The 25,745-nt window shown below is 47.2% G+C and overlaps 2 protein-coding genes across 4 annotated transcripts in view; one reads left to right on the plus strand and one right to left on the minus strand.

Annotated features, from left to right (window-relative positions):
* LOC119396602 (SEC14-like protein 4) overlaps window positions 1–4,623 on the minus strand; it is a 46,558-nt gene extending 41,935 nt beyond the window's left edge. Inside the window, exon 1 of the mRNA XM_037663883.2 lies at window positions 4,437–4,623. Coding sequence (XP_037519811.1) covers window positions 4,437–4,475 — 39 coding nt within the window. The 5' untranslated portion in view covers window positions 4,476–4,623. The remainder of the gene's footprint in view (window positions 1–4,436) is intronic.
* Window positions 1–25,745, plus strand: part of LOC119396603 (SEC14-like protein 2) — an 80,004-nt gene that overhangs the window by 38,161 nt on the left and 16,098 nt on the right. The window contains exon 1 of one of the 3 annotated variants that reach the window (XM_037663884.2): window positions 15,402–15,491. The exons of 1 other annotated variant lie outside the window; for it this stretch is intronic. In XM_037663884.2, coding sequence (XP_037519812.1) covers window positions 15,438–15,491 — 54 coding nt within the window. In that variant the 5' untranslated portion in view covers window positions 15,402–15,437. Of the gene's footprint in view, window positions 1–15,401; window positions 15,492–25,745 lie in introns of those variants that run through there. One more of the 3 variants, XM_037663886.2, reaches the window with a different exon arrangement.

Raw genomic sequence — 25,745 nt, forward strand, 5'->3', positions numbered from 1 at the left:
CGCGTAGCTGCTGTAGGTCTAACATACCCCTGAGCAAATCAAATCAAAGTGTAAATATGGCAGGGTCGGTGCCTCTTAACGAAGGTTATGGCTGTCCTGTTGCGAACACTCAAGGTAAACGCCGGTGATTTCGAACAATTATCGTGACAGCACCCATTCACTTACGTGAAACACGTCCGGTCATTGAGTTTTTAGTCGTAACGAATGGACCGTTCCGACTCTTTTCTCATTATGGTAGCTCTAAACGTACAAATAATAATTTTTTACACGTGCCGTTTAATCAGGCATGACCTGCGCTAATTTTAGCGACATAACCCTGAGCACTGCTCTGATCTCGCCTGTTCGCGTTCCACGCTTAGGGAGCCGTAGTAACTTATTATACCTGTATAAAAGAGTACGAAAGAAAGGGAACTGTACGAGGGGCTTGTTTCTTTTTTTAGACATAGCTTATGAAACCAACGGATAATTAGGTCGAGAAAAACATATGGGACATGATTTGTTTGCAGCTTTAGTGCAATGATTAGGAGTTCAGTTGAAAGGAATTAAAATAAACGAAAAAAAAAGAGCCACGCTTTCCGTTGGTGGGATCCGAACCCACGGTGGCTTCAAGTCCTGCCGACGGTAAGGGTGCTTTTTCGTCCACTTTAATTCTTTTGCGTTTAGGTCAAAATAATTGCACTGCAGTAAAAAAAAAACAAGAAATAATGTACCCTATAATTTAATTGGCCTACTTTTCTATTGGTTTCATTAGTTATGTATTAAAAAAAACGGCGATGTTCGAACATGCCCGAGTGTTGGCCGATGCTTGCGCTGCTCTTTTGTTCGAAATCTCTAGGTAGAATAGCAGCAGCGGCGGACATTCCACAAAATTAATTGAGAGTACACGTGCGCCCGCCTCGCGCGTCGATTTCGTAAGAACCGGGGATCGACGCGCTCGCTTAAATTGTACGCGTCACTCACGTGCTATCGTTATCAATAATTGTTGGGGTTTTTTGTCACAAAACCACGATGTGATTGTGAGGGACGCCGTAGTGGAGTGCTTCGGAAATTTTGACCGTCTGATGTTCTTTAACGCGCACCTAAACCTAAGTACACCGGCCTTCAACATTTCGCCTCCATCGAAATGCGGCCGCTGCCACCGGGAGTCGCACCCGCTACCTTCGGATCAGCAGTCGAGCACCCTAACCATGGCGGGTCTGTCGCTATCAAAGTCATGTCGAAAGGAGCAGTGAGAAACTCAATAGCAGATGGGGTCGTTAATGAAGCAACTGCCGTCAAAAGAATTTCTTGGTACGACTTGATAACTTCCGATTGACATTACGAGTAGTACGTATCTGTTGTGTGTAGACCACATGTCGTGAAAATGCTGTGCTCCTAATGCGAAGGATATTACGGGCAGTAAACGACGGTATCCGGAGTAACGTTCCTGCATTTTTTTATTTCAGCTCAATAATAATGAAAAAGAACGATTTCGGAGCGATTTCCGAGCGACAGATTTAGGTGCGCTTTAAAGAGTCCCAGATGGTGAACATTTCCTGATGCCTCCACTTCGGCGTGCCTCATAATCATATCGTGGTTTTGGGGCGAAAGCCTCAACAATTATATTACTATTACATTATTTACAAGCGAAGGTTTGGAGGGAAACATCTTTAAGGATGCAAATTATCAAACACAAGCTAGCCAATACAATCATAATCCGGAAAACACGTAAATTAAGATGAATTAAGTTTGAAAGAAAAAACCTACTGCGCAGTTTGTGAGAAGCCCATTGTAAGGGCCCGAATGCTATAAGCACTATTAACTGTTGGCTAACGGTTCGTTAATGTTTATAAGCGTTGGCTGGTTAACATCATTCAACCAATATTAAATAGCGTTGGTTGATGCTGGCGAGTGGATAGCTCACCTGACGAAATCTCGCCGCCAATGTGTTTTCTTTTTTTTTTTTTTTTGATTACCCCGAAGCTCTAGAAATATACAATTTCAAAAATGCTCGCGATATGCCTGCCTATACAGTTCGTAGTATCGCGTAAAAGAATGCACGTAGGCATCGAAACCAAATGCGACCGACCAAAGCTCAGTCGGAGTCCAGAGTTTTATTGAATCATACGTTCTTCTCTGACCGTAAATTAGGTCTTATTCAAAGCTCACTCATGCGTGTATACGTACGCAAGCTCATTTATGCACGCGTAAGCAAGAGAGAAAAAAATTAACACTATATCTACATCCCACATCGTTTAACCTGAGTGATAATTAAAGGGGTGCTGACACTTCTTAAACTCGTCTGCCCAGCTAACTTCTGCATCCCTCTCGCGCGCTTGCCTACGCGTCGGTGTATATAAATACGAAAACAACGTCAAACGAGGACCACAATGTTTTGTGGAATTTAGGCAGTCTCATTGGTCTTCTTTTCGCGCCTGTGACGACAGATGCGAGGGGGAGCACTGAGAAGCTGACCTAAATAAAATGTTGTAACCTATAAAGCCGCAAGACTGACTTGCACTCGGGTAAATCACTGGCAGATTCCAGCGGATTCAATCAGAGTCGGCCATGGCCGCTTGATAAGAGACAGTGGTGTTCAGATCGACTTGTTTCTCTTAGTTGCATTCCTTGGTAAATTGCTTTTCAGCTACAACAAAAGCATACGTCCAACACACCGTCGCCCTTTAGCTCGTCATTTTTTTAGAGGAATTCACTGACATGTCTTTCTTTCTTTCTTTCTCTCTTTCTTCTTTCTTTCTTTCTTTCTTTCTTCTTTCTTTCTTTCTTTCTTTCTTTCTTTCTTTCTTTCTTTCTGCACAACCCTTTTATGCTATTGAAGATATCGTATAGGTATAAAAAAATGTTTCGGACTTTGGTCTTGATTTAGGAAGGTAACCGGTCATTCTTGCGTTCTATGGCCTGTCAGGATTCGGCCTCTGGAGATAGTGATCGAACCCACCACCTTCTGTACTCTCTAAGCCAAACAATGGCCACTGCTCAGCAACAGTTTGCATAGCCACAACATAATATGGAGACAGCCGGTAGACCCACACACCATTGTGACCTTCGGATGTTGGCATGACATCGACGACACGTGCGTTGAGAAAAATACTCTCAAGATATAGCGGATGCTAACACTTCGGTCCATATGCGTGCGCAGGGTTCCCCATCAGTTGGGGGTGGGGGGTGGGGTGAAGGTTTATCGCAGCGCCTCCCCTCACCCCTTGCTAAGTCAATGTATAGCAAAAACTTTGCGCACCCTCCTCTTAGGTGACTAGTAACTGTTCCTCTCTTTTCCTTGCAGCACGGACATGATGTTGGAAGGAAACGTTATAATTTATGGCTTAAACTTTGAGCCCTTCTGGAACTACTACCAGGCTGGCCTACGCTTTCGCAACCCTCTGCATAACTCTAAACAGCGTTGACTGAAGGAGAAGTTAAATTCCTGCATTCAACGCGCCAAAGCTCAGTAAGATACAATTGTGAATTGATCCCGTAGAGGGGAAAGTCGGATTGGTTTTGACCACCAGAGGTTCTCTAACATGCAACTAAATATAAGTACACGGCATTCGTCCCGTCCTCCTTCTGTGCCCGCGTCTTATAGCTCGCGCTCCTGTTCCCTCCTAAGTACATGATGCATTTTTTTTAAATTTTGTCCCCGCCGAAATACGGCCGCCGTGGTCTGGCACCGAACCCGCGCCCTCACGCTTAGAAGCGCAACGCTACTTCGTTAAGGGGCCACGATAGAATTGAATGAATACCAATTTCTGGGGTTTTACGTGCCAGATCCACGACATTATTATGAGGCACGCGGTGGGGGAGGGGTGGGGGGGGGACACTCTGGTTAACTTTAGACCCCCTGGTTTCCCTTAACGTGCACCTAATGCTAAATACGCTGGTGTTCTTGCCTTTCGGCCCCATATAAGTGCGGCCGCCGTTGCTGGGAATCGAACACGCAACCTCGAGCTTAGCAGAGAAGCGCGATACTTTACGTGCTAAGCTCCCGCCATGGGTCAATCCGACTGAAGAAAGGACTCAAATAAGAACACGTGCCTCATAGGAGAAGCGCGGTATAACCGCACAGGACTTTTCTTTCTGTCCTAATCTCAGTCGCACTGTTTCGGTTTTATTGAAGAAGCTCCAACTGAATCTCTCACCAATGGGCTTTTGTATGGATATCCCGTCGCGGTGGTACAGTGGTTGCGGAGCTGGGCAGCTGCCGCGAAGGTCGCGGGTTCGATTCAGGCCGCGGCGGCCGCATTTTGATGGAGGCGAAATGCTGGAGGCCCGTGTTCTGTGCGGTGTCGGTGCACGTTAGAGAACACCAGGTGGTCGAGATTTCCGAAACCCTCCACTACGGCGTGTCACATAATCATATTGTTGTTTTGGTAGGTAAAACCCCCCAAATTATTATTATTTGTACACGTGCGGTGACTGTCACACGCGTCAACACTCACCTGTTCAAGTGCGGCCCGTTCCTGCGCGTCGTTCGCCATCGCGAAGCCCGTTGTATTCACGGTGTCACTGCTGCTGTCACCGGAGCAAAGTGTGCCGCGGCGCGACTTTACGGGGCAATGCCAGCTCCACTGCCGTGGGGATAACACAAGAGCGCCGGCCGAACGCTCTCTTCCTCTCAAAACAAGGCTCTCGACCGCTTCGGGTAGCGTGCGCCGCTCGTCGGCGAATTCGGGAACGAATTACGTCGTGGACAAACCCACGAACCTCCTGTTCAAGGATTCGGCGCGCGTGTTCGTGCGACCGCTCGCAGGTTTATTTTCAATGCCGAATGAGCGTCCTTAATGCTATGCAAGCAGGAACCTTCGGCGGGCAGCGAGTGAATGACTGGGAACGAAAAGCAGCGAAAGTGTCTGTGTCAACCGGCCTTTTGTTGCGCAAGCTTTCTCTGACTGTGTACAGGGTCAACGAAATCTAAGGTGCACATCTCATTAGTATTCAAGATGATAAATCTGGAAAGTTGAATCTGCTTCGCGAGGGAAATTTTCGTGGAAATATCGTGTAGTTGTGGTGTCGACAAACACAGTAATAATTTTTGGAATAATGTATTAAGCTTTTCATTTTTGGCAGAATATGGCACGCACACAAACACGGGCACTCGAAAAAAGAAATTAAAAAAGGAAAACAACACAGGCGCTGACTCGCAACAACGATTTAATGGAAGGGAAAGCATACAAATATGTGTCATATTTCGTCACGTAATCCGGCTACTCTCGCCCAGGGCAGACAGTAGAAAAGCAAAATTTAAGAAGAAAAACAAGGAGTTGGAAACAAGTGCCGCAAGTCACGCCCTAAGAGTGCTGATGAGAGCAAGAGAGAGAGAGAGAGAGAAAACGTTAATGGAAGAGTGACTAGTTAGTGAAGATGGGAAAGGAAAATTATAGGTATGTATGTATTAAAGATTCGCTTCTATGAGGCCTTGAATGTTAACGTGGTATTCATCTTAGATGGCAACGACCCTGTATAGCCGGCTGTTTTTAATCGTTGACGAATGGAAATCCGCAAACGACACTCACTTGTTTTACCTCTTCTCAGTATTTTCCACCGCATGTTCGTTATCTTCGCAGGAAAATAACACTGAAGGGACAAAGGAATGAAGCGTAAAAAAAAACAAACAAAGAATTATAATGGAACGCTGATCGTAACCTTCGTATGACTGCGCCCTTGAACGACGTCGTTGCCTTTATTTGAGCGAGGATTCCTTGTTTCACTCGTCTCGTCGACCGCTCAGGGCCACTGAGTCGGCTATATATACGGGAGCGCGAGATGCTGATGAGGCCACAGGTCGGCAAACTGGCTCATGAATCGACTCACTCAGACTCACTTAGACTACGATCTAGCGTGAGTCTAAGTATGAGTGATTCCGGGTGAATAATGTTTTGGTGAGTGTGAGTCGGAGTGAGTCCGTTTGAGTAAAACTTCTGATCATTCTGAGTCCGAGTGATCCCTAAGCGCAAGATCCATTTCCTGAGTGAGCCTGAGTGAGCTCCACATTTTCTGCCGACCAATGGATGTGGCCACAAGATCTTGACATCTTGGCTTTGACAATTTGGTAGCCTCGCTGTCTCTTTCTGAGATTTGTTTTTTAACAAAATAACGGCACGGAGCTACAGACATGAATTGTTAATTAATGTCACCATAAAGTGGGAAAAAAATCACATGACAGCAAAAAGCGGAGACTAAGAACTGCTTAGCATTGGTAGATTTGTGTCCTCATTGTTGCGACATATTCAGTGTTAAGCGCAGAACTTGTACGTCCGGTCTGTCATATAAGTTCTGCCATATGATTTCGGTCATATAAGCATAGGCGTGCTCAGGGTTCCCCATTTGGACGAAGGGGGGGGGGGTGGCAAAGTTTCATCGCAGCCCCCTCCCCCCTCCCTCTGGTTGGTCGAGTCCAAAGGGCAACATGCCTCGCAATGGATGAAGAAAAAAAAATGAACGACGATGAGCTCCTCACAATGGCCTGCCTTTCGTCCCATGGCTTTCCTGCAGTAAATATGGGAAGTAAACAGTTCTTCGAATGCAATATCAGGGGCCTTGGGCAGCCATTATCGTCAAATACTTGCCTGGCCATAAGTGAGTAAACGTATGGGGCAGTCTTTGCGCCCACCCTCCCAAGTGGTTTGGGATGGGGTGCCACCCCACCTCTTCTTGTGCGCTAGCCTATGCGTATAAATTCCCGTTCCGTCCCGCCGTATAAGTTCTTCGCTTAACACTGAATACCAGTTGCTGTTGAGCATGCTACAAAGACCATACTTGCTCTTGTGGTGTTCTATTCTAGCTTGTGGGTGCTTACGTCGCCCCCACACCCACACTCGCTTTTTTTTTGTCCTATTATGTTGGTGACTGCCAACACAGATGGGCAAAAAAGAATTTTGATGGCACTGCGTAAGGAGCTTGTATGGCAACCTGCGACAGGAAAAGAGAAGTCAAATAGAGGCAAATGAAGCTACTGCGCACGCATAATGAAATTTGGTATTCTAATAGCCGCGGTTTGATCTATATTACCTAAAAAAATCAGCTTCCTCTAGCAAGCACTTCCCGGGCAGTTCTCAACGAAAGTTGCTATACTTGGTTATGTGAAAATAAACTAAATAGCAACAAAGTAAAACGCCAACAATTCGCTCTGTCTAGGAAATGCATAAATAAGTATTGAAGTTGCGTGTAGAAAATGGACACGATTAAGAGCAGTATACGCTCTGCTGTGGGGGAGAGGTAAGCTAAATACTTTGTCTTTCGCATATTCGTAGTACTACTTCAGTACTTCCTTAATTAAGGCGTTCGATCAATTTTCCGTAATTCGCCGCCCTCATTGTTTCAGAGCACAATGGCAGCTGCAAATCGTAGGTTGCTAAGATATTCTCCGTTAATCTTTATTCCTACTTCTTCCCACTCTAGTCGTCTGAGCACTTCTTATAACCAAGACAGCTTTTTTTTTTCTTGCAGAATACATAAATATGTCTTCCAGTTACGACGCAAAGTTACGATGCAGTTGCGATGCAAATGACACAACTGTAGCGCGCTTCTTAAAATATAGCCAGAACTGAGAGTCAGCCAGCCAAAAACGTGTCAATGGTGCTCATCACTCTTGGCGATCCGTTTCTTAATATTACAAGCTCATTTGTTTATAACACGTGTATTTGAAATCTAAACACAATAAACTATTTTATGACATATCAGACGTTTTTATAAACCAAGCAGAAGAGCAGCCACGGCCACTCGAAAAGTGACAAAAAAGCAAAACAAAAAACACAGTGTTCGTGCCGGCGGAGTGAGACAGCCACCTCAATTCTGTGCATAATCGTTCGGTCCAAAAATCCCCTCGTATAAGGCATGAAAAAGTGCCGTGAGCACGGAGGATCACTTATTCAGGACCACTATAGTAACGTTTTCTGCCTACCTACCTACCATGGAGGATGGAGAAAGAAAGGAGGGAGCATTACGTCACGCAATCAGCCTTGGCAAGCCAACCCGTTTTGAAGCCAGCAAGTGTTGGCCTCAACACGTGACTTTTCTCGGTGAGATCACGCAATAAACGTGATTTGCCGAGACTTGGGTGTGTGGTGCCCGGTAGTTTTTAAAGGGACTGTCTACCGTCCTTCATCACTTTTCTGTTTTGTACCGCAATCGAACGCATACAGCCTGAAGTGTTCAACCCTGCAGCAGTTTCTCTGGAAAGTGAGTAGAAATTTTTAAAACTGAATTTTTCGATCGGCGTTCGGTCTTCTTTCATTGGCGTGAAACATGCCCACAACACTGGTTGGTGGACGCGATGACGATTGTAGTGCCGGTAAAAATTGAAACCGAAAGCACATGCGATTTCTGTATGATTACATTATTTTCGTTGATCAGTAATGTAATGAATGTAACAGTCGTTTTCAGCGCGCTAGCGGTTGAATGAAGCCTTATTATACTATTACCGGACGCCTCTTTTGCAGTAATCGCAGTCTATGCGTTTATTTTAGCACTGCTGCCGCAATCCAAGCCAAGTTGATTCATCAAAAGGAGACTGTAAATGCACGCCTTCACAGCGCAGCACATGTGAGACATCCTAACAGCAATACAGCGGCACGGTACTATACGAGCGCGGAGGGCCGCATTGCATAGTGCATGAGTTGAGGCAGACGAAATCGAAGGCGGCGCCGCAAGCAGCAGCACCACCGGGTGCCTTTTTAGACGCGTGGAGAAAAAAAGGCAAAAAGTTGCTCTCTGACGCAACCGAAAGCTGCCTCAAGTGCGTAAAATACAATTTCAAGTTATACATGTTTGTTTTTAAGTAAAATGAGTTTACCTGCGAGGATTTCTTGTCCTACCAGTAGATTTAACCACATCGCCGTTGGGTGACGCTAGCGGTCATTCTTTCACGATTTTCAACATCAAATTAAAAATATAATTCCTTCTTTATGGGACAAAAGCATGCTCGTTGCCGCCGATGTGATGAACGATCTTCTCATTTTCACCACAATCAGAAAACATTTTCCGAGTGGTAGACAGTCCCTTTAATGAAAGCACGCTCGCTCGGCGCAGTTCAGACGGCTCACTGAGGAGGTTCAAAGACAGAACGTCACCGGGAGTACTAAAACTTACCACGCACTCTGACGCTTTGATCACGTGTTGGGCCGACACAGTGGGATTCAATGACATTGCGCGATGCCCGCTCCTCTCTTCTTTCTTCCTCCATGCTACCAACTATAGTGTACTAGAATAATTACTACCAACCCTGCTGTACAACTTCATCGCGTTTATGTCGCCCCTCTTCCGCTTCCGGCAGGATAAACGCGGCATTTACACATTTCGCTCAGAACACTTGTAGTCGGTATTAACGGCCAACATTCAAATGACTGTCGGGTTCACGCGTGTCTTGCGAAGAAAGGGAAGATTAATATAGCTCGTGGCATTCATACTGCCTCTATAGTACTCACGATCATTTGCATATGTGGCCGTGTAGGTCTCTTCGCCCACCTCGTTACGTGAAACTATCTTATACATGCGGCTTTGTGGTGACGCGAAAGCGGGAGTGTGTGTATCACAGGGCAAAGCCGGCGTCGAGGAAAAAATACCACAGCTGGCAACGTGCCACTGGTGTCGATGCACTCATCCATAAATTAATGGCCTTCGGCGAACGGCAGTGCCGTTTGGAGATAACAGGCGCCTGCGGCGGGAATTTCGCTTTCAAAGCAAAGCGCCGACATCTTTTCCCTTTTTGTTGGTGTCTGTCGCGAGGCGCAAGCTTACTATGTCGGCACGTTTTTGTGATGACACTGAAATGCCTTAACGTTCATTGCGTTTACCTGATTCTCCCTTCTATAGACCTTTTCAACGGACAGAAGGATCACCTCCCTTGGGGACTGTTGTGATCTTGCACGGGAGTACATAAGCTGACGTCACAGCCTCGGCAGTACTTGTTTACGGGGTCACGCACATTAACAACAGCCCAGAGAGAATTATGAAATAATTATGAAATATTATTATTAGAGAAGCCTTCGTTTACAAGGCGCATACCTGAAGAAATGCATCAACAATTACACAAAGAAAAAGTGGATTCCACTTGTTGCGTATAAGGGAGGTTATTATTGGTGTTTATTTTAAATGTGTACGTCAGAGTCGATTGAGAGGTTAGTGAGGGAGAAATTCGTTCACATTATGTCTACGCATGGAGCAGGGCCGTACAGAAATATTTGTCTGTGGAGGGGGGGGGGGGGGTTGTCCGAGGATACTTTATGTATGTTCGTGCGTGTGTTTGTGTGTGCGCGTATACAAACACATACAAACATGCAACATTTCTAAATTTGGAGTTCGACCCTTGCCCCCGGCCCTCCCCATATCCCCAGGCTACGCCAGTGGCATGGAGCACTGGCGAGGTCGAGCAACTCTTTACAATAGAAAGCGATCTGGAGCTCCGTCTGTGAGAATGCAGGCCTCGCACCTCGATGGTGTACACACAAGCATAGGTGTGCACAGGGTTCCCCATCAGGGGAGGCAAAGGTTCATCGCAGCGCCCCCCACCCTAATAAGTCAATGTATGGGCAATATTTTGCGCCCCCCCCCCTCTTAGGTGACCAGAAGGGTCAATATGTACGGGGCAGATTTCGCGCCCCCGCCCCCTATAGGGTGATTAGGGGGGCGCCCCTCCTGCCCCCCCCCCCCCCCCCCTGTGCGCACGCCTATGCACACAAGACGATACTGACGGCATTGTGAAAGTGCGCTAAGCGTCTCGACGCGCCAGCTTGTACGCGGGCTATTCTTAAAGGTGTTATGTTTCGCCCGATGAGGCACGCGCCTGCGGCGTAATGCCCGTAGACGGCGACACAAGCGAGCCACGTGAACACGCACATGGCTATATAGGTTACAATATTATTTCAAGATGTCATTTAGTGCAGTACAGCTATTTGACCAATTACGAGACTAAGACATCCGCACGACATTTTAACCTCGTTATAATGAACTTGGAAGGGAAGCCGAATTCGCTTCGTCATGAACTTTGCTATAAACGTTTATCCGTACTTACCGCCCATATTGCTCGGCAAAAGGGATATAGCTAAATTTTGTTACACATGCAACTACTAAATGCACTAAATTCATTATTGTCATCTGCTCAGCCTTCTTTCGATTGGGGACTGCACTCTCCCTTGCCGTCGCTACCTTCACTCCACACCTATATCGTGCGATCAAGAAGCGGCGCCACAGAGCCACCGCATTCAGAGCGAGCAAATCAGCAAATGTGGTCTGTAAACGGCAACTAGAGATGGCCTTTCGGACGGCTCATAGGCGTGCGCAGGGTTCCCCTCCAGGGGGGGGGGGGGGGGAGGGGGGGGCGAAGGTTCGTCGCAGCGCCCTCCCCTCCCAAACATGTCAATATGTGGCGCTGACATTGCCCCCCCTCCCCCGAGTCGCAGTGCCCCCCTCCCTATCATGTCAATGTGTGGAGCTGACTTCGCCCCCCCCCCCCCTTCTTAGGTGAATAGGGGGGGGGGCTGCCCCCCCCCCCCCTTGCGCACGCCTAGGGAAGGCTATATACCTCGCGAACATTCGAGTTGTCAGAGTCGTCGTCATCGCTTTCCATTGCTATCAAGTCCTGCGCAATGAATGCATTGCTCAGTGTATTCTGTCGTCGCTGTGTATTCCTTTAGCCGCACGCTTCTATGTCGTCCTGTGTGCTAGGGGGTCAGGGCTCCTTAAGCTGTTCGCACAGCTTTTTACCCATATTCCTCGTGACATTTTCTTTTTTCGTGTTGCGGATTAAAAATTTTCAATTTATTTCAATCCCCGAATGACCCGCCAGACCTTTCAATAAAGTTGATCTTCATCACTTCGATTTAACGTTGCCATAGTTTTTGCTTACCATTGGCTAATCTCAGCTAATGTTGCCAAATGAAAAATAGTAACGGACAGTTGTGGCTAAATGGTAGTAAATGTTGGTGTTCACTTTACGCAGTTATCGCCACGGCGATAATAATCAACTCAGTAATATTTTAATTACCGAGTTGTCTACCAAATATTTGTTACCGATTTTCACTTCCTCCGAAAAGGCGGTTGAGGTGGCATCCTGTTGTGAGGCATGAACCGTGCCTCTTCCTTTCTAAATAATTACACAGGTTTATCTCCTATCTGTTGAAGTTCTACTATTTAGGAATTTGTTTTTTTAGAAAAACGGGGACGATTTAAAGTATTGCGTGCCCTACTGAGGGAGAGCGCCGCAGGCTGTTCATAATAAACACCCAACTTCTTTAGAGAAAGTCGAAATCAGTAAGGCACTAAGTACTCTACTACTCCAGTATAAAAGAGCTGTACACAGCAGCCCCTATCTTATAAAATATAAAGTACCAAGTAATTTAAAGTCGGGGCCAATGAACTATCCTTCTTAACGTATACACCATATTACTGGAGGTAAACATGGCAGGTAGCGTTAGAAAAGTGAGTGTAAAAAAATGTTTGTGTACTTAGAGCACTTTCTGCTCTTTTATGGGAGTCCTGTAAACTGTTGCTAATGAGAAATGCTCTGATGGAAAAACAAGAATGTATAAAAAAATAAAGAATAGAATCACCGCCCAAGCGATCCCTACGCAACCCCTACGCGAAACACGAACCAGCAATGCTGAAACGCGCGGCCCCGAAGATTATTACTAGCAGGGATCTATCGAAGTGTCATCTATTGTGTATAGCTTTTGATTTCTCTGTCACCCCCTTTAAGAGATGCGTGCTTCAAACTTTACGTTTGCTGACGCTAGCTTAAAGGATATTAAAAATAATTCAAGAACACCCAAATGATTTTATGGGTAGCAATTCATGCTGTGGTGGGTATATCATCCCTAGCTATATATGCTGACAAAACCTGAAGAGAAGCTACTGCAAGCGCGGATACCCATCGAGGTAACTTACGCTATCATTGCTTCTTTATTAAGGCGAAAGGCTTAGGTGCCTCATCAAACGCGACGTGACCGCGGGGCAAACACGAAAATTGACATGCGTCGGCGTCCACACGAGAAATGTGAAAAATCATCGTAGCGTGATGACGTTACAGATCACCAAAATTTATTAAGTCATCATGACGTCACATGATGACGTCATCGCACGACATCGTAGCTTTGTCAACGGGGGGCAGGTGGCAGAGGCAGCGCAAAGCTAGGTGAGGTGCCTCCGATCCTGGAGGCAATGGAAGACCACGTGAGGGACAGAAAGCTTTCGGAGGGTGGCGGGGCAGGAAGAATGTACAGTCCTCTTAGGCGAGTGCATAAGGGACCCTGTGAGTTTCATAGTTTCTACTCATTCACGGACCGCCATATATTCCCACCTCCTAGCCACATAAATTTTCGCTGAAAAATGTGAATCAATTGTGTTTTAGCACAAGAGCACAAGAGCAACGCAAGTGAAGGTCACAAAGGAAAGTTTATGCATCTGTGTGTTTAGAAGAAGCGGTTAACGCTTTAGAGTACTTTGTACTGTACTACGGGAGAGCAGTAAGCCGTTCCAGATCTGTGTGTTTAGAAAAAGTATTTGACGCTACGAACATTTAGAGACAATGTCCGTGCAACAGGAACATTAACACACAAGTGAATCAAGCGTTGGCTGCAACATAGTCGCTATTTCAGCCATTGCGGTTTCCATGCTCTATTCCTACAACCGCCATAGTAAATGCGGCATCATTCGCAGATGTTGCGACGGTATAATTGACAACATTCGCGATAGCGTTAAATGCTCCCAAAGATGAGGAATCATTTAATGCCGAGCCTGCACTTTCTAGCCGATGTATTTAGAATTGCAATACAATATGCAGGAAAAAAAGAATTTGCGGCAAATTTCTCTAAGTGGATCTGTCGTGGTGTCGGAAGCATTATGTGAGGTGGGGTTGAAAATACGTATTGGTATTGGTGGCGCTCTTGTTTCTCTTCCAAACACTTCCGGTCGAGTACTGACTTCCGGCTTTCCGAATATTCAGAGAAAGTCTTATAAAAATAAAACTGGAACGAAATCGATGGTTCTGGTTCAAGAGAAGAGTTATATTGGACCCATATGATATCGGAGCATAAGTTTACTTGCGATAAGGACCAATTAACAGTCGTTTATAGAACGAAAATTAACTGAATTTGTTCATTGAAAGATCAGACAGTTTTCTTGTGAACAGCTGGGATCGTTGCGGCACCTGGAAGCAGATCTAAACCATGCGCTTCTCTCTACGTGGCCTCCGAGATCCGCTCATCAGCATCACCACTGCCAGAACCAGAGTGGACAGCGCCGTGCTGCTCTACCAATGACGTCATAGCTGACGTTCTTAGGTCACGTGACTCTCCCCCATTGGACGGCGACTGAAAGTTCCGCTGGCGCGCTCTTTTAGGAGCGGAAACGCACGGCTGTGGTTTAGCGGCTTAGGCACTGTACAGCTAAGAACGAAGGCGTGGGTTCGGTTCTTGGCCAAGGGGCCGTAAATAAATTGGGGCAAAATGCGAGAGCGCCCGTGCGCGTTGCTTTTGCTGTGCACGTACGTCATCAAGGTTTATCCTGGGAATGCGTCATAACCATATAGGGGCTTTGGCGCGCAACAGCCCTACAATTTTCAAGCAGAAAGCCATAAATGTGTCATCAAACGCGAAAATTGACCTCCGGCGGCGTCGGCGTCAACTCGAGTGATCAAGACGTCATCACGCGATGACGTCACCGTGACGTCACTGTGACGTCCCATCATGGCGTCGTCACATGACATGATCGCTTGGTCAAAGGTGGGCCGATCACGGAGGCAGTGTAAAGCCCCGTTAGGTGCACAAAGCTTTCGGACAGGGGGCAGGGGAGGATTAATATATCTACTGAGAAGAAAAAGAAGAAGATGGCTTTCGCTTTCGCGTCGTCTTAGGCAAATGCATAGGGGACCTGTTGAGGTTCTTTTTCTTTTACCGGAACGCGCGAACCGTTTTCATGATCAGAAATGGCTACACGACGACGTGTTTTTAAGGGATGGATGACCACACGAGACGCCAAATGCAGGACTCGTACTTCTTCTCAAATTATATTCAGTATACCAAGGAATCGCGACGACATGCTAGCACACACCCACGCACGCACCGGCACGTCCTCACACATACGAACACGCGCACGTGCGCGTACACCGCATGGATAAGTTGCAGTTGTCGCTGGGAGCGAGAGAGGAAGACCGTCGCTACGAGGACTGGTGTTAGCCAAGTATAATACATGCACCTGGCAGTGGCTTTGCATAAAGACGGCGCAACGCGCATTCCGTTCGGCGTGGTGGCAATCTGCACGCGCTGCGAGTGGCGCCGGAGGCGACGTTCACCCCAGTCGTCACTGCAGATCGGGGCGACTGCCGGGGCGTTGAGCGCCGTTGGCCGGAGGCGAGGCGCGATAGTGCTGCGCTCCAGTCGACAGACCGACCGCCGCCCAGCAGAGCACGCGCGCCTAGTCGCAGCGTCAGAAAACAAGCAGCCGCCGGAATGAGCGGCCACCCGGGAAACTTGAGCCCGCGCCAGCAGGCCGCGCTTGACCAGGTGGGCATTCAAATACGCCTTTTATTTATTGATTCTACCGACCCCGAGACGAACACTTGTATTCGTAAAGGGGCGCTAAAGGGGAACAATGAATTAGTTTAGACTGATAAATTATACTATGAGAACTCTAGTGTCATTAATTTCACCACCTCAGGTTTATGAATAGATGAGAAAATCAATGTCAAAAGTTACACTTTTAATATTTCCGCCGAACTCTCCGATGGTGATGTCGCGGATTTCAAAGCGTTTTCTTTTTTTCTTATTTTGGCCATGGTTGCACAACAAAATTTCCTTAAACCTGGTATGTTAAATCTCCGGCTCTCTCAGACGACAATGCAATTCATTTTAACCGATTAGGAACTACGTAGTCCCTAGTAGAAGCTGTCAAAATCTATGACGTCATGACGACTGGTGCGGGGAACTTCGAGGTGGCTTCGCCACCCGCATTTTCTTTTTGTGAGTTTTCTCACTTACCGAGCGTTTTCTCGCAACAAGCGTGGTGTTTTTGGCATGGGGAAAGAGTAATTCACTACCACACAAAAAAAAATCGTTTTTCTCTTTAGTGTCCCTTTAAGAAACATCGTAAGATATCCTAGACTATCGGGCTGTTGTCACTGATATTGGTTTCGTATTTGTACTGGTACAGTGCATACAAATAGCAGCACTGGCAGGTCGGATGATTGGTATACCTGGTGGTGTGGTTCAAACCTCCTGCGCGATATACGTCATGAATAGGATGGTAGTAGAAAGGCGAATAATTTGTTCTTTCCACTTCGCATGTGGCAATCACCCCTTACGGGGCACCTACCAATAATTAGGCGGTTCGCACTAATTGAGGAGAGTTTTAGAAATAAAACGGTGTAGCGCGTGTTTGTAGGCACTGCTTCTCGGTTAATGCCTTGCTTTAATCTCACTAAGAAGAGTGTAATGTGTAGACAACTTATTATAGCCATGCTATCTTTGGATTGTTAACCACTTGCAGGCATTTCTATAGTTCCGCGTCTACTACAGCGGGGTTACAATAAAATATATATGAGTCGCTGCCTCCTTTGCAAAGCAACAAAATACAGCAACCCCAATTTCCATTCGAAATACTACCAGTTTTGTCTTATAAATGGTGAACTATCCATGTTCGGGCGGAGCTTTCTTTCACGTTTGACTTGTTCCGCGGTCCACTTCCCGCGGACTAGAAGTCGTGTTACGTAGACGTAGGTGACTAGCACCCTTTTCACCTGATGCGAGACTATATTTTCCACGTAAGCGAAAGTTTAAACAGAAGCAAGCCGCTTTCAGCAGCGATATCGCGATCACTATATGGTTAAGCCTCCTTACCTGTCCATATAATTCGGCATTCTGCCGGTTTGCCCCTCTTTCTGCACGCTATGTATCGAGCCTTTCCCTAAGCCGGGGAGAACGCCTCGCAGGTGATTTAGGTTTCCAGTACACACTCGACGTTCTCTCGTGCGATATCTGTCTGCGCCGAGAAAACAATAAGAATACAGGTTGTTCTCGCATCGCACGTGAATCGGCGCCGCGACTATGCAGCGTTAGTAGATCACCTTGGCTTCCTTTCTGTGCAATTATTATCGGCGCCGTCTTTCTGTGCGCTGCAGATACCCCGTCCCATTATCTTTGTTTTTTTCCTTCAACTTTCACCACTTTGTAGAAATCGGCGCACGCGCGTGCCACGGCGATTCTTAGAAATTATATTTTTCCCAGCGCCTCTCATACATGTTTATCAGTATATAATTAATGCACTCTTTTTGACCGATTGAGTGACCAATCACAAATCAGGTAAAGATTGTTGGCCCTTGTTTTCGCAACCTGTAGAGCGGAGAACACGTACGTGACATTTACGTTTTTGCGAATGATAACTTACATTGTTTAATTGATGTAGTTTGAGTCGGTAGCAGCACGTAAGTAACTAGAAAACATAACCGCCCCTTAACTGCTTTTAAGATATTGGTTAAACTAGATTAAAATTTCCTACCTGTTTCTCTTTGTTTCTCGCTCTCAGCTGCTGTTCATCTAAAAATGCAATGTGATGTTACACCGTAAATGAAACAGTAATAAAGAGCCGTAACAATAAGACATATCAAAATGAATTATGCTTGTTTTCACTGCTAGGGTCACAACGCAAGACCCACAAAGAAAATCCTTCGGATACTAACTAGAGACACTTCGTAGGGCAAATTGTGGAATGTGCAGCAGTAGCTGCGCGTAAATGTATGCGACGATGCTTGCGCATGCATTAGTATTCACAGGTGTTGATGTGTACGTGTTGTCAGCAACATTTTTCTTTTTTTTTGTTAGAGCGCAGCTCTTACGCGCCCTTTCCTGCGTTGAGCGGCGTCGCCGTCGGCGTAACCGATAAAGCGAAAGACGACGAAAGAGGGCGAACGCGGAGTCTGTCGGTATCACGATCCACTGGCCTCTAACCTCGCTTTCTTCCTCCGTCACGCGCGCTGGCCCCTCGGTCGGAGCTCGTGCGCATGCAGGGCTGGCCGCTGCACTGCGGCTGGCTTCGCTTGTCGTAACGGGGCTGTCGGCGTTTCGCTTGTTTCGCGACGCCTGCAGTGCACAAAGCGGTGCACATGTGCGTAGCACTCGAGCGCTGGTAGTTTCTGTGGCAATATGTAACGACGGTTACATCGCTACAAGTGCGGATAGCCAAAACTTCAAACACAGTTGGCATTGCCCCAACATGAAGCTGTACTCAGAATTCGCATTAGGTAGTATCGTAATCGTCGGTGAATTTTTTGTTGAGGACGTGTTCATTAATAAGCACCAACTTGTTCGCAGCACTACCATTTTCCTGTGTGGAAAGAGCGCAAATGGACAAGGCACAAAAAACAGTCGGAATACGTCGCTGATGTGTGTTCCCCTGATATAACATGTACTTTGGCGCTTTTTCCACTGAATCATGTACCAAACAGCCCTAATGAATACGCTTCCGTCACATCTTTGTTAATAATATCTGGAGTTTTACGTGCCGAAACCGAGATATGATATAAGACATGCTGTAGTAAAAGGCTCCGGAAATTTCGACCACCTGGGGTTCTTTAACGCACACCTTTAAACACACGGGCCTCTAGCATTTTCGCCTCAATCGAAAATGCCAAAGCCGCGGCCGGGATCGAAGCCATGACCTCCGTGTCAGTAGCCGAGCACCGTAAGCTCTACTTTTGTTTTTAAAAGCGAGTGCCTCATTTTGCTGTGGGGCAGTTAGCGTTTCTATTCTCGTTTTCGTACCCATCGCGTTGCTTGTGCTGTATCAGCGATAAAGGCTGTCCTGCTGCGTCCGAGCGATTGACGACGTACGATAAAGCTGTCGGAAGAAACGAAGTTTAAATGATGTTCAAAATAAGGCCAGATAACATTCTTTCGGTACGCTCGAACGTGGCGTTTATCAGCGTTGCTCTTTCGACTGCATAAAAGGGTAGGTAGCATCTGCCTGCGCCGATAAGAGCAATCTCACTTTTATCATAGTTCTGAGGGTCAGTCTTACGCCTCCTATCGCCGGCGGCAAGCCACATGACAGCGCTGTTTTCAGCTGTACGCCGATACGGCGCTTTCTTCCTCTCCCTATCAATCCTGCTCCCATCTTGCTCTGCAAGCGCCACACTCAGAAAAACGATACAGCTTTTGGCTTCATTCCAGTGCTCAGTGTCCCTGATTCGGGGATTGAGTGCGTTCCCGATTACACCCGTATTTCAGCGTGGGCGTAAATCTGCAGGACGGAATCCATTTTGCTCGTTCGGTATTCGGTTTTCCAAACGTTTGGCTTCGCCTCATGCGTTTGACCAGGAGGTGGCTGTCATCGTCGAACAGCTGATGTCCGGCCAACAGTGAGGGCGGAGGACGAACTTTCGAAAACTGAACAAAGACCGAACGTGCACAGAGTTCCTCCCCTGGACGCTGGTCACGAAGTATGTGGTTATGCCTGGGCGTAAAGTATGAACGCGCGGCTAACCTACTAGTGGTCATACAGGTAGTTCTAGGAATGAATGAATGAATGAATGAATACATACATACATACATACATACATACATACATACATACATACATACATACATACATACATACATACATACATACATACATACATACATACATACATACATACATACATATATGCGCACCAGGCTTGGCATTTGCAGTTTTAATAGTTGTCTGCCGTAGTTGTACTTATCGGCTTCGTTTACGTATAGTTTGGTTGAACCTTGGATCTACTTTTTCGGCTGTGTAACTGGCACCATCAGATGGAAATATCTTCGTTGTCCACGCTTTGCAATCTTCAGCACGTGTCTACGAGCCGGAAAGAGTTTTCTCACTCCGGCCAACAAACCTCGACGCTGTAAACACCCGAAAGCGGACGAGCCTGTTACGGAAAGGGACAGTGGCCTTGGCGGCGTCCACTGACGCACCCGTTCCTCGTAGTCGCGAGGTTGCGTCGCGACCACATGAAACCGCGCGGGAGGAATTTCCTGGCCTGACGCCTATTGCACTGCTAGCGTGTTGTCGAAAAAAAAAATCACCGACTATTACTACACTGCCTAATGCGAATTCCGAGCGCAGCTTTGTGGTGGGCCAAGGCCAACTGTGTTTGAAGTTTTGGCTTTCTGCACGGTATCGACTACGCCATAAGTCATCATTTCATTGCGATAGCAATTATATGGACAGTCTCGGCTGGATTTTGCCGTCGCCGTCGCCGCCGTCACGCACCGTATATATATATATATATATATATATATATATATATATATATATATAATCCCCAATTAAAAATAATTAAGAAAAATGCTTCCGAAGCGCGGAATCGAACCAGGGACCTCTTGCTCCGCAGCGAGTGGCGCTAACCACTACGCCACGAAACGCAGATCCTCCACGTAGCTATTTGTAAAGTAGGACAGCACCCACTACGCCATTATTCGTCTTTCTGCGGATAAGCGAGGTAACCGCTACAAATCTGTAAGATATTATGTGCGCTTTATTGATGCTGCATGTGCCTGATGACGACGAAGAATTATGACTGAGCACTTTTCAGTGGGTGGGGAGCATTAAACTACACACACTCGTTGCGCAATTAGCATTGCGTGATGACTGGTTGTTATTTTACTCTTCTGCCAGGGTATATTACATAGGTTAACGCGATTCCTTACCCGACATGACGCCTTTATACGGTCTTTTTACAGATGCGTTTCAAGCACCTGCGTGGCTCTGCGGTACATCCATCTGCACTTTCTGCATTTCGATATACCGAGACACACATTCGCGAAAGTAATCCCAGAGTGGAGTCGTTGTTACACATGCCAAAGTTTTAACATGTAGTCAGCTAACAGCTGATGGTGTATCATTGTATTGTTCCCTGGTTTACGATTAGCGTGTGAAAATACTTGTGTGAGGCAATAAAGAAAAAAAAAACCTGCATGGCTTTGTGGTAGAATACTCGACTGCCACGCAGAGGGCGTGGGTTCACATCCCATTCGGTCGTGGTCATTTTTTTCTCATTTTATTTTTTCATTATGGGTTGCGCCACTGACGGCGACGGCGACGCTGCTCAACGCAGGAAGGAGCAACGTTACTAGAACAAACTCAGTTTAAAAGCTCCGCCGGAGAGGCGGTCCGCGTGGCGGTCGTGAGAACTAGTGGCGCTGCAGTCACGTCTAGCTCCCGCGGCTGGCGCTTGTTGTGATCGGCGCCGCCGATGTACGAGCGCACGTGGGTTACAGCGTCGTCTGCGCTTTGTTAGCTCGTATTTTTGCGACTGTTCTTGACCAGGCTTAGCGTCTTGTACAAAGACACGTGCATGATGTACGGAGCGTAACGAGAACGAACAGATTCACGGTGCGGTATGCCGACTTGTTTTGCGCCGGGCTGCAAGAACGGCTACCGCAACGACGACTCCTCTTCACGACAATTCTTCGGCGCTCCAAAAGACCCCACGCCATTCAAGCTTTGCATGGCAAAAATAGAAAGCTTACTGCGAAAGGAAAATTGTGTGACGTTCATTTTGAGAGTGACGACATTGTAAAGCACTATCGTCGTGTCGTTGCGGGACAAGAAGTTTTGGTCCCACGTGGAAAGTGGGAACTCGCGCCCGGTGCCCTGCCGCGCTTGTTCCCAGCACTTCCACCCCACATTTCAAAGCCAAAATGTTCGGGGTTTAGGCGCAAATCCCCCCCAAAACGCACGGCGTCCCGCGAAAGCCCAGTGCCCAGTTTGGAGGAGCCGCCAGAAATAGAACAGCAAAACGAAAGGCAGGCGATTACCTACGCTACCGAGACTGAGAGTTGCATCACACTGACATTCGATCAGTTGTCAGCTGTCGCTATGCCTTCAAAGCAGTGGATATTCGAGAGGTTTTAGGACGAGCTATCGAACAAGATGTGCGGAATATTTTACACTCGCCGGCTCGGGAACGGGCTGCTCAGCGCAAAAATTTGACACGGTACACAAAGAAAAGACGAGGACCAGCGCTGGTCCTCGTCTTTTCTATGTGTACCGTGTCAAATTTTTTGCGCTGAGCAGTTTAATAATGGAATACCAACTAGCCCAATCCCACACTTTGCTTCGGGAACGGAGACTTACTTGTGCAAAAGATAATTGTAGTTGACGAGCAGTTTAACTGCGTTGTGAACGGCTACAGCACGAAACGCAAACGGCTGTCATACAGTGTAAGAAGTGCTGCGGGCATGAAACATCTGCTCGGTGAAGTTGAAAAACTGAAGTTAAATACTGACGACTCTTCTAGCGACAGAGTACGCGCGAATAACTGCTCGGTGCTCACATCACTGCCGATCTGTTCGAATTGTTTAAGGCACCGTAGAAGGATGTGACGTAGAAAGATGAGACACCGAAAATACAACTATCCGCTGAAAAAATTGCTCAGAGACGACATCTATTCGATATAATCGCACACTGAGATTTCATTTACCGAGTTCTCGTAAAATTTTCCGATTTTGGGTCAGTATCCCTTAACCGTCACGAAAACGTGTCTTGTAAACATTGCAAAGCATTGGTGATGTTTTTCAAGAAAGTCTTGTTCAATAAATTGCAGACAACACGAGTACTGTTTTTCTAGAACGTTTTTGTATCTCGAGTAAGTACGCTTCTTTGTACACTATAAAGGCTTTTACAAACGTGTTGGGTTGTTCTTGGTCTAGATAAGACGGCAGCGGCTAAAATTGTGGTGGTAGTTATAAAAATTACGCTGAAAACCCTCATTCGCTTAGAAACTCCTATGCTGAGAAGTTAAGCGCAATGTAGACAGCTGAAATATTGTCACAGGGTCGTGACGTTGACGAAGGCAGCAGTCAGCAGGTCGAAGATAAAACTCTTTATTTGGCCGAACTTGTGGCCGGGAAACTGAAAGTCAAACTACAGCAATACACTGATAGCGGCGAACAGAGCGTCGATCAAATGACAAGCAGTCAAGCGCGTCGGCTTTTATACAGGCGCTATCGAACTTTCCAGCGATATCGCTGGTGGCGGCGTTATCCCTCGACAAAGCTGGAACATTCGGGTGCGGCGCGCAATCTTACCAAAACGATCTACTACAATCGCGAAGCGTCTCGAAGACTGCTTCGCGGACAGCGTTTAGCGTTGATAACCGTCCTTGCTGGTCAAACCCGAATACATCAAAATAAAACAAGAAACGGGCGTGGCAATATAGACCGAACATCGAGTCTTAGCCAATCAATGAACAACGCACGCGGACCAATGCATACAGACGACCTTACGCATATCCACCTAAGTATCCACCTAACTAGTACAATAAGAAAGTTGCCGCGCAGTTGCGGCGAGCAACTGCACGGCGGACCGCAGCGTTATGCCGTGGCAGCAGACGACGCGCCGATAGTGGCGCAAGACGGAACTGCAGCGCCGCTAGTTCTCGCGACCGCCGTTCGGACCACCCTCCTCCGCTGGCGGAGATACGGAGCATTGAAACTGAGTTTGTGGAAGGAGCGCCTAAGAGCCGCGCTCTAAAAAGGAAGTTGCAGCCAATTCCACGCAGTGAAAACCTCCGAACAGCAAAGCTGTAATGATGGCGATGATGATTACTTTCGATACAAAAAAAAAGGCCATCATCATCGTAATCATTTCGATCATCATCATCATTTCGTTTTCTTTATTTCTTTATTCACCACCTGGTCACGTGACCCGTGTGACGGCTCCTCCTTCTCCTCATACTACTAATACTACTACTACTACTACTACTACTACTACTACTACTACTACTACTACTACCTCTACTACCCCTGTTACTACTACTACTACTACTACTACTACTACTACTACTACTACATCTACTACCCCTCCTGCTACTACTACTACTACTACTACTACTACTACTACTACTACTACTACTACTACTACTACTACTACCACTACAACTACGACGACGACGACGACGACGATGACGACGACAGCACAAGGCAGACTACGATAGCTACGCCGTAAAAAAATTATTTATTCTTTCTTTTCGCACCTAAACTTACCCTTCAGCTATCGACGGGTGATTTAGGTAGGTTAAAGGGCGCTCAGTGCTCGAGAAACGCTCCATTTCTTTAGGACAGTTGCCCGTCTTTTCAGCATTTCTCAGTAAATATTTAGACCAAATTCGAAGGAGCGGCTTGAGTGACACTGGAGTTTGTTATGTGTATTGTGCGGAAAGCAAACTTCGATGCGCGAGGCTTTTTTATGCCGTTGCCGGTCGCCTGTAATAGTGTTCCATTGAAGAGTACTCAGTTCTCGTAATCGGTCACTTTTCGTTGTAAACGCGTAGCTACTTACCGCTCTCCCTCGGTAGAGTACATAGTTATCGTGTGACATAGTTAATTCAATCGCGACCATGGGTAAATTAAGGTGAATTAAAGGGAATGAAAGCTTAGTTAAGGATAAATTCAGACAAAACGTATACTGGGACAGACAGACAACGAACTTTATTGGATCCTGAGGAGTTACGACCCCCTAACGGGAGGCCGTTGTAACTGCTGGCCGCGCCCACGTAGAGGACAGAACGCCGTGACGCTCTGCCCTTTCCTGGGCCCTCTGGATAGCCTGGGCTTGCTGTCGGAGTGCCGTGCTTCTGATGGCCTCCTCCCATTCGGCTTCGCTGGAGAGAAGGGTTTGAGGCAACGCGGGACATCGCCAGAGCATGTGAGCCATGGAGCAAAAGGTTTCACTGCAGTCGGGGCAACCGGAGTCAACGTCCGAGTACATCTTACTGAGAATGCCCCGCGACGGGAAAGACCCCGTCTGCAACATTCTCAGAGTAGCTGACTGAGCTCTGCTGAGCTTCGGGTGAGGAAGAGGATAGACTCTCCTGCCAAGTTGGTAATGCTTTGTTACCTCATTAAATGTCAGAAGTGGATCATTCTGCTGAGTCTCTTCCTGCCCCTCCGGAGCCTCCAGACCGCCGCGGCGCGTGAGTTCTCGCGCACGATCGTGGGCCAGCTCGTTGAGGTTTGGGAAGCCCTCGAGAACGTTCTTCCCCATGTGTGCAGGAAACCAAGTGATAAAATGAGAGCCGGGACAAGCCCTCTTCTCTAGAATGGAGGCCGCCTCTCGAGCGTATACTGGGAAGATTATTTATTTTCAAATAATATCAAGTTTAGAACGACTAATTAATTAATTTAATTAGTTAATTTCACTCTGCACAGAAAAGAAGAATGGGAAAAATGGCGCAGACGAGGTGCTCTTTACCTTAATTTCTCCACATCAGCCCATGTATACTAAAACAGAACAAAAAAATCACAGCATATCCACGTGGTGAATGATGATGAGTGGGGCGAAGCGAACTCGCGCTGCAGCACGGCGATGGCATTGGCGCGAGCGTGGTCCTCCTTGATGGAAGATATTGTGAATAGATTGTTTGAGAAACACAATCTGTTGCACACACCGCAACTATGGCCGAAACTGTTATCAAGGAAGTCCCGCTGGAAGCGCGCGTCGGCGCCTTCAAGCAGAGCCCGCCTGATGCGTTTTGCAGCCACTTCACGTGCTCGCACAGCCTCGGGCTTTGCCTGCGGGTGCGCGCGCTTTCTCGCCGCTTCACGGTCCTTCACATTTTGAAGATCCGATTCGCGCCGCAGGCGTGCAGCTTGTCGAGCAGCTTCGGCCTCGCGGGCTCGAACGGCGGGATCTTCGCGCCGCAGCCGTGCAGCTTGTCGAGCAGCTTCGGCCTCGCGGGCTCGAACGGCGGGGTCTTCGCGCCGCAGCCGTGTAGCTTGTCGAGCAGCTTCGGCCTC

This window comes from Rhipicephalus sanguineus, chromosome 6, assembly GCF_013339695.2.
Source record: "Rhipicephalus sanguineus isolate Rsan-2018 chromosome 6, BIME_Rsan_1.4, whole genome shotgun sequence".
Lineage (NCBI taxonomy): Eukaryota > Metazoa > Arthropoda > Arachnida > Ixodida > Ixodidae > Rhipicephalus > Rhipicephalus sanguineus.